This window comes from Mercenaria mercenaria, chromosome 16 (assembly GCF_021730395.1).
Source record: "Mercenaria mercenaria strain notata chromosome 16, MADL_Memer_1, whole genome shotgun sequence".
Classification (NCBI taxonomy): Eukaryota; Metazoa; Mollusca; class Bivalvia; order Venerida; family Veneridae; genus Mercenaria; species Mercenaria mercenaria.
Window position 1 is genome coordinate 41295532 of NC_069376.1, and position 19101 is coordinate 41314632.

Here is a 19101-nt window from a genome sequence, read left to right on the forward strand (position 1 = left end):
GAATATTGATTTCATTCACCGAAATCACCATAGTAGCTATATGCTTTTGACAATGGAATTAGTTGAGTAATATATATCTCATAAAATGTTGCCCCGGGAAAATACCAAACATACTGCAAAGTTCTGTCATATACCCAAAAATAATTTAGTCTCTGAAATTACTGACATCTCAGACATAACTTTACTGCCTTATGCATTAAAATGAATGATTTTTCAATCTGTAACTTTCATGAAAATGCATGTATTTATTTTGTTTGCTTGTTGTTTTTTCAGTCAGAATGAGCTGCGTTACATTATATAGTATTTCAAACACATCTAAATAAAGACTAATTTGATGTGTGAAGGAATCTGGTTAGTGTGGGATAATGGGGGTTTTCTACCAAATAATTCGGGATGTTTGGATTAAGATATGATTAAATACGATTGTTCTCTGTTCTAACTAAATTATTAACATTGTGTATTGTACAAAAGAAAAACATAATTTGTTGTTGTTACCCTAATGACAGGTGAAATATCCTTGGGCCTTTTGTCTATCATAATTAAGTTGTAGATATGTCGGAGATAGGGAATGGACAAAGTTATGACTTCAAGTAATATGTTACCATGACAGATTAATGTCAGAAAGCGACTAGGTACATGGGAATTGTATCACGAACCTGTCACTAGGGTTGCCATTTGACATATACCCTAATTAGCTTTCCCTCTATATAAGAAACGTCAAAATATTTGTAGTTCAGTTAACCTTAGACTGCCACAGTGGTGCTAAATAAAGTATACTTAAAACGTTAACTTGGGTTAACTTTTTGTTGAGAAAGAACAAATTGCGAAAGCGAATAGTTTTCAGTCAACAAACTGGAAGTCGCGGGTAGAATGTTGGGGTTGTGGCAAAATAGGACACATACGTAGGGAATGTAGGAATACTAGGAGATATTACTCAAGGCAGCAGGAAAACTAGGTTCCTCCTTTTATGATGAAGTCGATAATAGGAGAAAAACATATAGGTCAACATATAACATTGCTATTTGTGGAAATCCAAACTCTTGTTTAATTAAGATAGGAAAAAGAAATTTTAGAAGTCTTATTGATTCAGGAGCTGAGGTCAGCTTAATTAGCAGGAGAACATATATGCCATTGTCAAAGAAACCAAAACTTTTAGATAGGACCGCAAATCTTCAGTCTGTTAGTGGAAGTAGCTTACGTTGTGATGGGTCCGTAGTATTAAATTTCAGGATAGGAAATCAAATAAAAATCACATTTGTTTTATGTTGTATCAAATATAAATAGGAATGTAATTTTAGGTAGAGATTTTCTTTATCAACATAGGGTCCGTCTATATTATGATCTCAAGTGCATTAGAATAAATAACACCTACATCCCCTTAGAAGATGAATCTCATATAGCAAGCATCGTTAGGCTTCAAACTAGCACGGTCTTAAGACCTCAAACAATTAACATAGTTAGGGGACGGCTAAAACAATACAATGGCCTACAGGCGGGAACAGAGTACGAGGTAAAAGAATATCAAAATGCATTTTTTAAATCAGAGCCAGGGCTTAACTTAATAAACTCAGTTGTCAAATTACCACATGAAAGAGTCATACCTGTTCTTATCATGAATAATACGCATAAAACAATACGATTAAGGAAAAATTGTCCTATTGGTCAAATTGAGATTCGACCGAGATCGCATCGGTTAAACAGGTATCTGGAGGTGACGAGTTGCCTGACTCGGAGATCTTATCTGAGATAAACGCACCTACAAATTTTAAAAGTCTTGGGGGAAGAAAGGAGAAGTGCCACTACAAAGGCCGATATATATATATAAAGACTTTCTATGAATTGTGAAAATTGTTTAGTTTAAAATTCTAATCTCCTTTGTTCTTGTTTACATTAATTGCATAAATGACTTAAGATTTTTTCTTTAACACTGTTCTTTAATATCATTCCTTCAGATAGTATTCTAATGTTCTTGATCATATTAAATATCAGTCTACATGTTACTATATTGTAAAACAAGAGATAGTTCTTAGAGATCAAGCCTGAAAATTTAAATTTGCAATTCATTTTTGTTTCTTTCGGTGGGTAACGAGTGTAAAATAATCAAAGAGACTTGTCAAATAAGGTCAGAAGTACATTAGCGGACATGTAACAAGTACATCCTGTCAAGTTGATATATGATGCATTTTTATAATTGTTTATTATATCAAAGCCACACGTTTTACACGTCAAATTGTCAGAAAGTGCATGTTAGAGAATTGCTATATATCGATGTTTTAGATATTTCGGATGGCCAGAAAGGGTCTAAGGCAGACCAGGTTTAGGCCGGTTTTCCGGACCGAGACCTAGGAAATGGGTCTCGTAGATATTAAGTTAGGTTTTAGATATGACACTTGTTAAGACTTAAGAAGTTATCAATTGAATTATGAAAGGTATGTACGAAATATTCTATTGTGTAAATAAACATCAAAAACGTTCAGACTCGTGTTGTGCTACGTGACATTTGAAACGTGTTTTACATTACATGCCTTCTGTTGCCTTTGCATATGTTAGGGTTTCACCTGGTGGGGATAACTTTTATTTACACTGTCTTGTGACTCTGGAACATAGTGGGGGTAAGAGTGAGGTTAGGTGCACCATAAACCGGTTTAAACTCCCCAGTGGGGGTTTTGCCACTGACCGTTTTAAGGCGGTGCCCCACTGTGTTCCTCTATTTGTTTGTTTTGTCCTTGTGTGTTTAGTGTGTGTGCGTGTGCGTGTGTGGGGGTGTGTGTGTGTGTATGTGTGTGTGGTGTGCGAGTGTTGTTCGTATGTGCCCCCGCCTGCGTTTTTGGAACGTGGCTTACCCCGTTGGATATTCTTCCTTGTTTTTTTACTACACTACATAACTGATATTTCAAATAGTGTACGTATGCATGTGGGTGATTAATACCTTTACATGTAGCTATTTGATGGTGCGATGACTACATATGTGTAAAACCTGCATGGTGCCTACATATAAAGGGTGGAGGGAGAATGCCAAGTCATGTCCTCAAAACCTTTTAAGCTCCTGAAGTTTGGTTTGTATTATTTACTGGTGAACTGACCTATCTATAATTATGTTATTGTTGTTTTTTTTTCGTATAACCTAATGTTTGGTCACTTATGTAAAACTCGTAATAAAAGTAATTACACTGTCATGTTTCATGTAAAATTCGGGCTACTGAGATGTTTGCATGCCAAAAAACGTGTTTAAATCCAAAGTTCCGTAAGTTCAATAAGTTTACTGACGGTTCCAAAGTTTATCCCTCTTTTATCAATATACAGATACTGATGTCCTAAGGTATTTGTATGAAAGAAGTATGTTGATCTACAAAATGTTGCAACTGGAAACGATTCTGTGTCATATAACTATTATTAACGCCAATACCCTATACACTTATCACACTTTACCTAATCGCTAGGGAAAGTGAAAGTGTCTATACAGACAAAAAACCTGGTATTTAGAGAAATTAAACTTTTTTTCTGCTTTCAATTGTAAATCTCTCCTTGAAGGTATATGTACTGAAGACCTGCGGTATGTTATAAAGAGGAGTACATTTTACATCGCATCATGAAGAATCGAACAAAAAAAAAAAGACACCACGTTAATGTGATTCCTTGTCCTCTTCTGTGCGATGTTGAAAGAAGTATGTGTTCAAACTACTTACTTGTAACGTTGACTTGTAGCTTGTAGTAGAAATACTATGCTTAGCCTAAAGAAATCAATCAGAGCGATAGAAAGCAATCGTAATAAGTTAAACATACCAGTTTCTATCAATGCAAGTTCAAATTGCTTCAAGTCAACAGAAGTTGTCAGTGTAACTTTCCTCCCAACGATTTTCGTCAGAATTTCTGATAACCGATCCATATGCCTATCAGCCCCACCCGTCTGTAACAATTTCCAAATGTGGTTGAGGTCCATAATACCTTTACATTGCACCGGCAGTACCACTGATCTGGTACACTTGAGGCTTTTGCATTCTTCTTCTACAAATAAAGAGAAACATCTTGACACACGTGTACATTTTAAAATCAAAGGAAAAATGACAACATGGTTAAAAAGTTCCATCTATTTTCTCTGAATGTAAATGGATACAAACAAAGGTTAAATACAAATACCATTTTCGATGTCTTAGTAACCAGTCTGTGTACATGGACAGAATAACAACAGTCATTTACTATCATTAATTCATAAACTGTATTTGTTAGAGAATTTGCGCACGTTAGATTGTAATTAGGAATAATAACAAGATTCTTTACAATTATTTTCAAAGTTGAATAGCTTTTCATACTTCAAAGAGAAAAACTATATGTTTGTTAGTTTCCGCATGACATTTTAGTAGACTATGGTTTACTGGTAGCAACTAAAGTATGAAATTACCCAAATGCCTTAGTAGATCATACAGACTTTCCTGAGCAATGTAAGCTGATAATGTTACAACATGTCCTGTCCTGTTCTTCAGTGCTCTAGATATATCATTCAAGCGATCCTGAAATTGTTCGCTGTTCAGGTATTGCACAAAACTTTGCAATCCTCTGTAGGATGTGAATCTAACAGTAAGCTTTATGCTGCCCTTTTTGACCTGCTGAATATGCCCATGCCGTATAATATCTTTGATGAGTTCTAACAACGCTTTCGTAAGTTCGTAGTCACTGCCTTCATACCGCGTAATAAGTTCATTCACTCTTTGCGTAATTCCTTCAGCAAGATCTCTGTCTTCCATCGCGTCAGGACGTATTTCTTTCAAAATGTCGTTAATGTTAGTAACAATAATATCCTGGGCTTCATTTGCATTTTCAGGCCTTTCGCTATTGATATTGATGTTTGCATCAATATCTGAAAAAGACAATAGCTACGATATGAATGAAGACATCTTCTTACGCAAGTTTGTACGGGAATATACAAGTAACAGACACGTTTGAAAATAGCATGCAAGGTATTTACTTTAAATGTGCAGAAAAAAAACTTACCATGTTGAAGGTGTCTGTCTCCTTGGTGGGACATGAGTTCTGTCATCATTTCTGGAAAAAGTAAAAACGCCTTTTACGCATTGCTAACCAATATAAGGATGTGGTGAATATGACAAATAAAATAATATGAAATTGGTCTCACCTATACTGATTTGTTTTTGAAATCTGATTGTATTTACAAATGAAATCTGGGAAGGCGGTCTTTCGTTGATCTTAATATTCTTATATACATTAAACAAACTTTTTTACACAAGTTTTAACATTTCATCAGTTGTCTAATTCGATTTGGACGCCGCATATCGAACTGTACATAAGCAACATCCGCTTTTATACAAAAATTATAGATCTACATTGTGTCATTTTTCTCTTGAGCCTTAACTACCATGTAGGCTAAAGCAGAAGGTTTTCTAAGACACTTAGAAATGGAAGTTAAGTTTGCCAATATCCTGATTATATATAAGATCATTGAATTTCCTACTTATCGTTTTCAAAATCAATATTTAGACAACATGAATTCAACTCACTTACGTTCAATATGTCTTAGTGTTTCTTGTTGTTGTTCATCCCTTTCTCTTGAACTTGATACTGTCTCTAAAAATACCACATGACATGCTATTACAATGATACTACAATTATAAACTGTTATATCTGAAAACAAACCGTTCAACTGAAGTTATAAAATCAGGATATTTACGTTACTTTATAAACAATTTTTACTTAACATGCTTAAGCCGCACCAAATTGATTTCTTACTAGGTCATTGGATTTGAGAGCGTGCGAGCGAAATGAAAATAAAAATGATTTTGGGGAAATTTCGCATATATATGGAGTGGGTGAGGAGCCATTAGAAGAAAACAAATAAGAAATCTTTTCACAAGAATCAACTGAACTATATTTCTAGTGTTCAGAACTAGTTTGTATCCTAGGCAAACCAGTGCACAAGTCACATAAACAATGGGTTTTTCCTTGGATTTAATCTCACTACATTAGGATAAAAAGTACTGTTTTAGTAAGGGGAATGGAAGATTATTACAGTGTCTGTCACCTTTCAACGCAATTTCGCCAGGTTCCAGGAACTCCATCATCCACCCCATTCAGTTGCGAATTCAATGACTAATTTTGCAGTTTCTCCTGTTCTTTGCTTCAACATTTAATTTAGACAGATTCATAACAATAAATGCTTTATTATGTTCAGTTTCTTTTTAATAAAAAGATCGGACGATGCCCATAATACAAATCAGAAAAATGATCTCTTAACAGTAACAAAATATTCTTACATTTCACCTCTACTTGAAAATAATAAAAGATAAGTCTTTAATGCATGTTTTCTTTGATTGAGTGTTTGTAAGCTTTTCAGGATTTTTTTGCCCTTATCAAGTTTCATGCGCATACCCCTCTCCGCCGGAAAATTGTGTTCATTTAAAATAGCAGATAGAAGCAATACACATTCCTTAAAATCAAAGTTATGTCAACAATAACTTAATTCTTACAAGTTGTAAGGGTAAACAGCAGGACATATATAAAATATCTTATGCCTTTGACTCTACATAAAACTTTATGAATATGTGAATGTGCGGATATCAACGGCTTGAACCCTAAATAAACTTAAAAGCATGTACTTTACAAATGTCAGATTGTATTACACAAATACATGTATGTTTTTCTATTGCCCTTACTATAGTTGTCCTAAAATGCACAAACAGACTATACAACAGACTTGTTCATTTTTATTATATGTTTTAGCCATTTTTGGTCTCAAGGTAAGTTATGCACATCATGGATTCATGGACTCGATAGGTAAGAGAACATGTACAAAAATTATTAGAATTACCTAAATTGAGATTCACACGAAACCAATATACTTTTGATGGGCAATCTGATCAACGTTTTCGAAGACAAATTAGATGAGGATATTCAGCAAATGTATTTAATACGTCATATTTATATTTAGTTATATGTCATATCGTATTTAAATTTTGCATACTGGTCAGTTGTTAAGACAAAGGCAGAGCTTGACACATGTTTTCCTGATGTTTTTATGGACAATTATGATTAAAAGTATTACATTTTATAAATCCCTGTCGCTACACTCCGAAAAGTAGCCCCTATACAGTGAAAAAGGCCCGCTCTGAAATTTTGAAATTAGTCTGCAAAAACTGAAGCGAGTAGAAGCTGATTTTCGGAAAAAAAGCTCACAAGTAAATGTGTGAATGGATAAACGAAAGAAACTCTGCCAGAAAGGACATATCTGAGGAACTTAGAGCTACTACTGGAGTGAATGCTATCACCGATGTTGGTAGATAATTCAATTTAGTAATAACAGAAAGAGTAAAATTGTAGGATGATTACCCAGAATTTCTAAGTTTAAAAGAGACCTAGTTAGTGGTATATTTTACCAATTGAAAAATAATGCAAAACTTTATCCTGAGATGAGATAGTAAGTAAAACGGGGACATGACTCCTACCATAATGGTGCAAAAGTTATGGCCCTAGTATCATATGATGTTGGAGATGAAGCAAAACAGCTATTTAAGTTTGAATCAAATCCATCTAAAAACTGAGATTGCGTGAAGGTGCAATAAAAATTTAACAAAGGTGCGGAACCTGACGCCCACTTGGGGTTGAGTAGGATAGCAGCTTTCCATCTACATCAAATAATGGAGCTAAAAGACCGTCCGAGTTGTTAACTGAATATGTTAATTACGATGGAGTGCGTGGGGGGCTGAACACCAATAAATCCGGTTGTTCTTTATTTTTTATAAAATCCACTCACTTTAAAACGGTTTTTCGACATTAACTAGCATATCAGAATTTCAGAGACTTATATTCCCATTAAGAACTATATCGCTACTTTAGAAAAACAAAAAGGAAAATGGGTGTTTACTTTTATATAAGAAAATTACAGTTCGAAAAATACAGCCTGCTGAATTTACTCCTTTTCGTTTCTTTCAATTTCTATATTCAAAACATTAGATTTTTACGCCGCCTTTTTACATAGCATGCGATAGGAACATTAGGATTCCAACAGAATGCTAAGTGATACACACTGAAACGCGTTGGAGTAGAAGAAAACACGATGCTACTAAGAAAGGGTGCGAGGAATGGGAGAAAAATAGAACTATTTATATATGGTATGGACTACTTGTGACTAGACCTGCGAAGTCTTACATTTGATTGTTTCCAGATTTAGCATTCATTCTCAAGGTACATGTATTTCACAATGATCCGCCCAGTTTCGTTGCAACATATTGAGAAAATCTTAAGAAATCAACATTTATTACATGTCAACCCCTATTCTAAAAGTATCCGAAATTTAGCCCTGTGCAAGCAATATCTCCAATTACATTACATTGTTCGTGTAATTTTGATTCAAGATCCATTTAATCGTTAAGATTATAGATGTTTTCAATCAGAAATATGCTAATTCAATAACATTTAGAAATTTGTAGCGCTAAATTGTGAGAAAATGCACTTACTATGTCCTAAAATCCACCAAAAAAGGACCATCTGGTCGAAAATGGGGTCTAAATTCCAAAAATACAAGAAATTTAAAATGTTTTAGACATTATTCACCATTTTACATCATTTAGAGTAGATTAATGGCCTTTTTCTTTGATTTTCGAGGATTTTGGCAAAAACCCATGTATTGCTCTTTATAGGCTGAACACCACTAAATCCGGCTGTTAGATATTTCATATAACATCCACTCACTTTATAACGATTTTTTGATATTTTCTAGCATATCAGATTTGCAGAGACTTATATTCCCATTAAGAACTATATCGCTACTTCAGAAAAACAAAAAGAAAAGTGGGTATTAACTTTTATATAAGAAAATTACAGTACTCTTAATACAATCCGCTGAATTTATTCATTTTCGCTTCTTTCAATCTTTAGATCTTTACGCAACCTTTTTTACATAGCATGCGATAGGAACATGTAGATTTAGATAGAATGCTAAGTGAAATATACTGAAACGCGATGGAATAAAAGAAAACTTGCTATTGAGAAAGTCGCGAGGAAAGGGAGAAAGATTAGCACTATTTATATATGGACTACTTGTGACTAGACCTGCGGAGCCTTACATATGATTTGGAAGTAATCAGCCTGGAGGGCTGATTTGAAAAAGAAGTACTAATTACTATGTCTGAATTTATTCGTCTCCATCTTCATTAAAGGGCAATGAATGCCTACAAATAAATTAATTTTATACAGCTATCCTGAAGCCTGAAAGAAATATGCTGTTTAAAATTTAAGGAAATTGCTGATCATGGAGGCGGCCATTTTAGTGTGTTTATGCCGTCCTGATGAGTAAATACTGGTAAACGAAACGATAAATATTAAGTAACCCATGTTAAGTTATTTTTGTCTTTATAATTTACTTGCTCTGGCACCAATTTTACATACTCTTTTACATTTACGCCATATATTTAACATACACTAACTTTATATTATGCTTAATCACAAACCTTTAACATTATCTAATGTTTTAGATAAGGACGTAGCCGTCCGATTATTCTCTTCGGCGAGGGATTTTATATCTAGCAGATCATCGTGCATGTGACCCTGTAATGTTCCCATGTCTCTCGTCATCTTTTTATGATCACTGCTTTCATCTAGAATTATAAAACAGAAATTTGATGTCAATATTACGTTTAACGTGTTTTGCATTACACACACCTGATCACCGCTGTCGTCAAAATAATATATATGTTACTTTTCATCATTTAAATACATTTCTATTTAATACTGACGAAGATTTTATGTATAGATTTAAACGAAACTAATTTTCATGACTCTAATTGATATTTCAATGAACACTTAATTCTAATCACTTATTTTCTTTATATGCGTGATGTCGAAACATAAAATATAAGTACTGTCATGAAATAGATGATAGCAAAACATCGATTGATTGATGGAACAACCTTGAATGGTATCCAGTTTGGTATTTACGTCATGAAACTTGGTCTCTAACTCACGCAGCATATCCTCTCTAAACTCATACAGATGCTGTAAATTTTGTATAGCTGTATGAAAGTCAAATTGTACTGCATTTGAGTCGTTTATTATTCTTGTAAGCTTGTCTCTAGTTTGTTGGTCCATTCCAGAAGCTAGATCTTGAAGTATTGTTGTTAAATCAGCAGCTCTTGTTGTATATTCAGTGTCTTCCATCGACATTTGGGGTGGATGTCCTTGGTACTCATTTCTGCTGTCTCGTAGGTAGCTTATTCGCACGCGTTCGTCCCTTGAAAGATTTGACCAAAACACTCTTTGAATTACTAACGTTAGAAGCGATATATCCCATGTTTCTATGTCTGAATTTACTGTAGAAGTGGACGGGAATAGATGAAGACGCTGGGTTTCCGAGTGGCAATTACTCTCTATCTGCCCTCTGTTATTCGGGATTGTAAGAATCGCATCTAATGTTAATCCTGTACGATGAACCTCTCTTTGTACAATACCACGCAATACTAACAAAACGCCTTCACCGAGAAGAAGAATATATCTTAGATATCTCTCGTTTCCATTTGAAGCCATTGTCAATATGATAGTTTACTGAAATTAAAAACAAATCTTATAATAGCTTTTTAATAAGCCATCTAGAGATGTAAAGTTTATGTTTTAAATTTAAGTGTATTCGTTTTGTAATATTTTGGTAAGGGTAGACCTCAGCAAAGAGAACCTACATCTGCCTTTTTGAAGGTTGTGCACCCTTCCAACAATAATACCATTCATAAAAAATAGGATTTCGGGAAAATCTTTATATACCCTTCAAAAGAGCAGAACTATTTGATAAGCAAGGACTGTTTTTATGTACTGAACAAACCATCTATTCTGCATAATTTTCACTGTATAACTTGTATTAATACCTCAAATGATTTAAAAGATTTCACAGATACCTTTCTGCTACGCGTCTTCTTGCATAGTTTTGATTGAAAATTGACATCACAGTGACAATAAATCTTAGCCATCCTTTATTCCAATATCCACAAAAGTAATATTTTGTGCGGAAACGAAACATCTTTAGGCCTTCCTCCTACCTAGACCAAAAGAGCTGGACCGACCAAAGAAATACATTGAGTTATAGAAGAATATGTAAAGATAGTCTTATGTACAATGTATAACACTAGTTTGAGTTTTTACCAAGTTGTGTCCCATTTTCGACTATATGATATTTAGTTAAGTTGTTGCTATAAGATCTCTCTGAATTGAAATTTTACTCATTTATGCACCATATTAACACTATGCAATATTATATTCAATAATTCTAGATTGCTTTCTAACTCAGTTATGCCACTTTTTAAACTCTGAGGTTCTTGTTTAACTTTATTTTGGACAAGGTTTTTAGAAGCAATTAGTTGCTGTCCTTCCATAGCTCCTGTTATCAAACATGATGCTGCTACGCCTTTTCCACGTTGATTTATGTCATTTGTGGTGCTTCCGGGAGATATCATCGGGGATTACCTTTTGAGTCATGTGTCTATCATCTATTTTCTTGTCCTATTAAACTGTTTGTATTTTACGCTTCGATATATCGACTGACAAGGAAATTTTGATTTAAATATTTTATTTTGCAAAAGTTATGCAAGATTATTTGTTATAAAATGTACGCCCAAACCAGAAACAAGATTGTTGTAGAACAGATTTTTCTTGAGGTAATTACACAATGTGTAGTCAAACGTGTCTGTGGAAAATACCAAAGTTGTTTGGCTTATAAATCAAAATACAGTTTGTAGTTAAAAAAAAAAGCCTAATTGATTTTGAACGTTTTAATCAACCTCGTTGTTCACTTTAATAGGTTCTTCTTTTATAACATCTTCATTTGCTTGTACTTTAACCGTATTTCTATTATCGGTTATTGTTTATTAACTTAAGATTGAAACGAATATTGATAATTATAACACAGGTCAACTAAATCTTGTAAAATAAACATTTCAAATTCACAGACTGCTTGCCTTTAATTTTAAAAATCATATCTCTTAACTCTAACTCTTGAATCATGACAGTATTTTTTAACATAATTTTAGTCATAACTACAATATCAGTAATTGATAATAATACAAGATTTAGTATATTATATTTTATATAATCAAATGACAAGTATACAGGTTGCTTATAGTTAACACCAATTTATAGTTATGTGTATAGGTTGACGTGGCACTTGTAAAAAGTGTCTTTGTCTCTTTATTTATGAGTCATGCAGCATCAAGTTGTATTAATGAAATGAATGAACTGGCACGCAGAAAAGTGCCATTCAAATATTCAACAAAACCACTGTGTCCGAAATCTCAAAATAAAGTAGGACTAATATTATTTCAGTTTAACACAATCACACATATGCATCAAGACCCACCACAATCCAACAACTATTAATTTAAAAAAAACAGTTCCATCATGTCTTTGTTTACTTTATTCTTCAACATTTTTAAAGGTGTTTTCATATATCATTGAAAACATTTCTAAAGACCAATTATGGTGAAGCAGATTCTCTTTATATTTTTACGATTAAATTTTACCTTATTAATATTTTAAGGTAAGTGTTTCATTTTTAAGGTAGCAGTCCTAAGGCAGTGACTTGTATTAACCTTAATAGAAAACGAAAATAAAGTAAAATAAGGTGGCATACATCCTTAGCAAGTATTACAGACATTATCTATCGGGTTTGCCTGTGCTGGAGCAACACAAAGCATATATGGCATCATACATTCCTTGTGTTAAGCGCTCATGAATATATTTGAAATTTTCTCACTTTTCTGTGAGATATATTCTATATTCACTCAAAACAAACAAATGTCCTCTATATCAGTACTTGATAATAACAACAAAAACATTTTATTCGATAATAATACAAGACGTAGTATATTATATTTTATCTAATCAAATAGTATAGAGGTTGCTTAAAGATGCACCTACTTATATTTTCTACAGAAATTTTTGCTCAGAACACAAAATGTCAGATCTTGAATCTATTTGTTAGGTAACACTTTATAATCTAAATAAATTATTATAAAGCAATCTGTCGTAAGTGATTATAATGTAATATCGGTTAATATTAATTAATACCAAGTCTCATAGTCATAGCATAGCTGAGTTTGAACCACCTAAGTAATTGTCTAGAATATCGCCATTTTGAATAATGAACGTTTCTAAACAAAACAAAATATTCCACAATGATTGAAAATATTTGCCTCTTCTTACGCACATCTAAATTTCGCTCTGTAGTTATGTCGCCCAGTATGAAATGTTTACAATAATTTGGAATCACAAACATATTTCATAGGACACTAAGAACTAACAAACTATTCATATCTATATTAAAGCGATGACCATTAGAAAATCAGACACCTGAGTGTAAGAAAAGTAAATTGATACTCCAACATCAAAACTAATATGCGTTAGTTGTCTTGTCTCAGTTATAATGAAAATGTTATTAATTTCAGGAAATATATTCTTAAATGTCGTGCGACATTTTGCTCGCTTCGCTCTCAATAAATATTACAGTATTTAACATATTCTACAGCCTCCAGGCCAAGGTCAGATTGCAATTATATGCTATAACATGACTACAATTAAAGGATACACTATTCAACAAAAATACGTTCGCTTCGCTCTTAATAACTCAAGTATTCTACTCTGTTCCATATACCACATATTCGGTATGAAAGACAGTATTTTTTCACGTTAAATTTTGGCTTTTATTCCAGCAAGGATCTCCAATCATATGTATTGCTTCTTGTGCAGTAATTGTGTTTAAATTTGAAAATGGTATGTCAAAACTTTACCTTTGTGCCTAACCGTCTGCACCGTAATAAGTTCTTATTGCGCATAACTTGTAGTTTCACATACGTGTTTCATCCATTTATACATATTTATTTGTTTATAATACTGTTTACAGAAGAAGTAAAAGAAGTAAAATTATGGTTGTCAAAGGCGCGTAAAATTGCTTCTTGCTATTGTAAAATTGATTGTATGTAAATGGATATTCCACACCAAGTAAATAAAGAGAAAATGAATCTGAGCAAAGACTGTCAGCTCAAGCTCCTCTAACTGTCTAATGACCGTCTACAAATTATTGAATCTGAACAGAAATATCACCAGCAGTGTTTTTATTCACCGGGTGTCGAAGACATGTGAAGCATACGGTATCCATCATCATTCTGTCATTCATCATGAATAATTGTCGTTTTCAGCTCATTTTACAGTTTTGATTCAAATCAAATAAAACTTGGTAAAAGTCATCAACATCAATGCATCTTCTCTCTAGACAACAACGAATAACGAATCATTCGTTAACATTGATATCATGTCTCATAGATATTTCTTATCGCACGGTTGGTTTTCTGCCAATTTTTTATCACGTATGTTACTATTAACTAGCTGAGTTATTACATGTATATTCAAAATATGTTCTGTCCAGTGTTTGAGAAAACCCCTCAAAAAAGATCGAATACATATACATTTACGCCGAAACGGTCTAATACCACACATGGATTCATTAATATAGTTATTTGCTTAATAGTTTAGCTTGTATACCGTATCTTTTCCGTTACCTTAACGTAATAAAACGTATTAGCGACTGATGGCCCTTTCTTGCTTCCGTAGAACTAACATTTATTACACGAAATTCGTTTTGAAATATTTCTGAAATTTCTGAGTCTTTCTTAAATACGGAAATATCTTATATCAGAGGCATATAAAGGCACTTTCAGACGACATCAAAAAGGACCTTTTTGAAGTCCACGGGCACACATTTAGACGGGTTGACCCCTGCGCGTGACCCCTGACTATAGACCAATGCAAATTCGGCTTTCGTTTTTAAGTTAAGCCTATTTACTTTCATTTCCTTTACGTCCGGAAAAAGCTATCTCACGTCATTTTCTGTGTTGTCAAAAACATACACATGCCTTGCGAGATTACATATGGATGTGTCGGTAATCCTAAGGATATAAAAAGAAATCAAGGAAATAGCTTGTTACGGACAATCTGGACGTAACAGTTATAATGGACCGCGCGTCCAGTGGTAACGTGTTTGAATATCAATCTAGAGAGTTAAAGGCATACAGACACCAATAGAAAAATGGCGCGAACAAAATGGTGGTCGCATGATAGCGAAATCAAAAAGTCCTCAGTTCTTTTGCTCTGTAGAGCTATTTTCCTTATTTTTATGCAATTTATTTGCTGAAATCACATGACAGATCTATGCTTGACATGTAGGTATCATTTTTCATAATGAAATAATAATATTACAGAATTTGTAACGGATACTTGGATCATTTACCACCACTGCAATTTGGAATCTCATTTATCAGTTGATTTTGCAGTTTGTATGTTGGACTGAACAAAATAACTAGAAGATTAAAAAACGCAAGGGAACCTCAAATGTATATATTTGTATAATATAAAGGCCCCATTTTTTGTTGTTCATGCATATTTAATTCTGTAAATAGTCATTTCATTGAAATCCAACAGTGCATTTACATGTCGTATTTGTATAAGAACAGCTATGACAGCTTAAATACCTTGTCAATAGTATTAAATGGTATACCTTCTATAATGTGTTCATTTTCGACGTGAGCATTTAAAATCCTTTTGCACTGGTTGAATGCATAAGTACAAGTTCTTTACGGCATTATTGGGAGCAGCTTTATTGATCGATATATCATCCTCAATATCTGTATATAGATTCTTCGGAGTACAGTTATAATTATTTATTTTTTGTGTTTAAAATTAATTACGTTGAATTATTACTTTTGTTTCGTAGCCTCAAGGCAGGCTTATCAACCTCGTCTCGAGAAGATGATGTGTTGTGATATAATATTAAAAAACCCTTCAGGTGTGGAGTTGGTATGCTCCGGGTAATTATGTTGTAGTACATATTAATACAAACAGGCCTTAGGGATTTGTTATGAATGTTAAAATCGCCATTCTATACTAGGTTCAGTACGTAGACTGTTATTTATTGAAAATAACAGGCCGTGGTCATTCATAGGTGTAAACATTCTGCTGTTCTGGAAGTAAAAGAGATGTTGTACTCCATCGATTGTTATGCATGTAAAAGCATAGCTGATTATAGTCATTAATTTGTGTAAATACAGCTTTTAGTTTGTAGTTTGTTTTTAAATTTGTTTAATTCTATGTAAGGACCATTCAGGTTAATATTTGATGTTTTTCTAGCGTTTCCTCTCTTGTGTGAGGTACTGATTTTGTCCGTTGTCTATTTTAGAATGTAGACTTTAAAGAAATTGATACACGCTTGTACGTAATAATAAGAACTATGGAGATTAAAAAGCCTTCATAGCTTATGATCACAGCCTGATCGGCTGTTCATATGAATATTCCGGTGAAGGATTTAAAAATAAAGACAGTTCTAACACAACATTTGTAAACAGTGACTTACTACGAAATGATATGAACTTTAAAATTCAGATAAAATCGTGATAACTAGACGTAACATACACATAAAAATCGACAGAAAGAATGGACATTCCGCTGAATTTCTTACTATGAAGTTACTTTATTGGGATTCAGATTAAAACGTAATAAATGGACATAGCATGCACAGTATCATAAATATAAAAGCAATGCATTTTATTGAATGAAAAGCTGAAACAATAGGATGTTAACATGGATTTAATTCGCAGAGCTTTAGAAAATATTAGTGCATGGAGGAAAGAAGACATCACGATCAAGTTGGATATGGTACGATCAACCAAATTTTTTCAACGATGATACATTTCCTTTGGTGGATATCGTTTAATTAAACAACGAACGATGGCATTGGACTTGCTTAAGAAGCTACGGATTGAGAACCACTGTCTGCTGATACCATGGTCGTTTAACGTCATACTATGGTTGGATCAATGGTGATACGCGGTAGATGTTACATTTCACCAGCCAGCTTGGAACAGCCAGGTAAAATTTCTTCTCAATGCATTTGTTTATCTTTATTCCTTTTATCACTTATATTTCTAAACAAGTTGCTTTATTCTGTCAAACGAATTTTTCATCCTAGTACATTGCTTATGATTAAGAAATCATATATTTATACATTTTAAAATATTATTCGAAAATGTTAATCTTAATAGGAAGGATACTACATGTGATATGTTATCGGGCAGAACAAAATGTGTTCAAATACAAATTAATAAACTTTCATATATCTGAGTTTCATGCAGTGTTAAACAAAATTTATATTGCGCCTTCTAATTACAGAATTTCATGTATTAATTTGTACCTAATGATTCAGAATATCAGTGAACACACAGACATTGAATGGAATCCCTACGACAACTGGCGCATTCTAAATATGGAGAATGGAAATGACTTTCATAGCATACAAATATGTGAATGTGAATAGGACTATACTTAATAATGAATAATATGATCTTTACTGTGTAACCTTCATAATGAATTCTGTGTTCAAGTGATTACTAATTTGTATGTTTTATCTATGCTGATCTATCATATTACCTAAGTAAGTAGGGATTCCTGTTTATTTGATTTCATTGTGACATGCAAGGGAACGTATACTTAAAGGAACTTCTCCTGTCTCCTTAATTGGCGTGCCCTGTTATATTGAAAACATTATTCAATTTCCCCAAACCTGAAACAATGCTATACACCTTAATAGTCCTTGATTTTAGACTTCTGCAAGTTTCCTGGTTCTTTCGATCATTCGGATATTTCAATCATTTTTTAATGTTGTCTTTTTTTGTGTGTGTGTGGTGTTTTTTTTGTGTGTGGTTTTTTTTTTGTAAAGTAAGATTTTATTTTGGGTAGATCTATTTCTTTCAGAGTTTTAAGATTTTAAAAAATCAAACAAAAACTGTACATTTCGAGATTGTCAAATCTTCAGTAGCTTGAGGTGTTAAACATCCGTGAATTTTCGAAGTTTAATTACTAAGTTGACAGAAGTTGAAAAATGTGTCTACAAAGATTTCTTGTATTGTCCTATATAAACTCGATATACACTGTGATCAGGAAGGGAACAGCCCAGTTGACGGGCCAGGGACATGGTCAAAGGTTTGACTGACAGCTCTCATCGCACCGGCCAGGCGTTACTAACGAAGAAGGGGGAATATATCCTCAAGTACACATTCTGTGATTGTGAATATGTGTACCATTTCATTGCCATAAATAAACATATTAGTCCCCATAAATGTACATAATGACGTAACCTAAAATACGTACACCGCACAGGTCTTACTGTATATATATGTATGGATATATTTAGACACACTGATGAGCCATTCATGGCGAAACTAGTTTGTGACTTTTATATTAAAATTTAAGAAAACCTAAGCGAGCGTGTGAAGTCATTTTATAATTTTACGATATTTTGTTCCCGTTCCGGGTTCTTTTTTATTCGTTATTTAAGGATACACACACTTGGCAGTTAAAGTTTGTATATATATACAATGTGTTGTACAATTCTGGCTAGTATATAAAGCAGCATCGAAACTAATCTTATTGGGTTAGTGGACTTGCTGTGGCATGTGCGTGTTCGTTTGTACTGCTAGGCGCTTTGCCGTAATTGGTCTGGTATATTGTGGTGGTGATTTAGTTCGTATAAATTCTCTCTACTATATAATAATTTATAATGCGAACTTGTATCCTAGCGGATCTCATGTACGGGAAATTCAACTGTTCTGAATATAATTATATCCCTTAATGCAAATTATCTCAGTGTATCTTCGAGATCCAGTTAACTTTCAGAGAGAGAAAATATAGCTTCTCTGGTCCCAATCAGTTGTAAAGACTAAAAAGTCACTACTGATTTGTGAGACATGAAAACAGAGATTTGAGTAAATATATGCAAATGTTGAACCAGTAGGAATGCGTTGTACAATTCGGGCTCGTATATAAAGCAGCTTCGAAACTAATCTTATTGGGTTAGTGGACTTGCTGTGGCATGTGCGTGTTCGTTTGTACTGCTAGGCGCTTTGCCGTAATTAGTCTGGTATATTGTGGTTGTGATTTAGTTCGTATAAATTCTCTCTACTATATATATATATATATATATATATACACACTTGGCGGTTAAAGTTTGTATATATATATACAAACTTTAACCGCCAAGTGTGTGTATCCTTAAATAAACAAAACATT

The 19101-nt window shown here is 33.4% G+C and overlaps 1 protein-coding gene across 1 annotated transcript in view; it reads right to left on the reverse strand.

The window, feature by feature from the left end:
- LOC128549655 (uncharacterized) overlaps nucleotides 1-19101 on the reverse strand; it is a 61791-nt gene that overhangs the window by 27685 nt on the left and 15005 nt on the right. The window contains exons 2-7 of the mRNA XM_053526802.1: nucleotides 9918-10548; nucleotides 9459-9605; nucleotides 5518-5580; nucleotides 4990-5040; nucleotides 4400-4855; nucleotides 3784-4005 (exon numbers count right to left, since the gene is read on the reverse strand). Of these exons, the coding sequence (XP_053382777.1) occupies nucleotides 3784-4005; nucleotides 4400-4855; nucleotides 4990-5040; nucleotides 5518-5580; nucleotides 9459-9605; nucleotides 9918-10530 (1552 nt within the window). The 5' untranslated portion in view covers nucleotides 10531-10548. The remainder of the gene's footprint in view (nucleotides 1-3783; nucleotides 4006-4399; nucleotides 4856-4989; nucleotides 5041-5517; nucleotides 5581-9458; nucleotides 9606-9917; nucleotides 10549-19101) is intronic.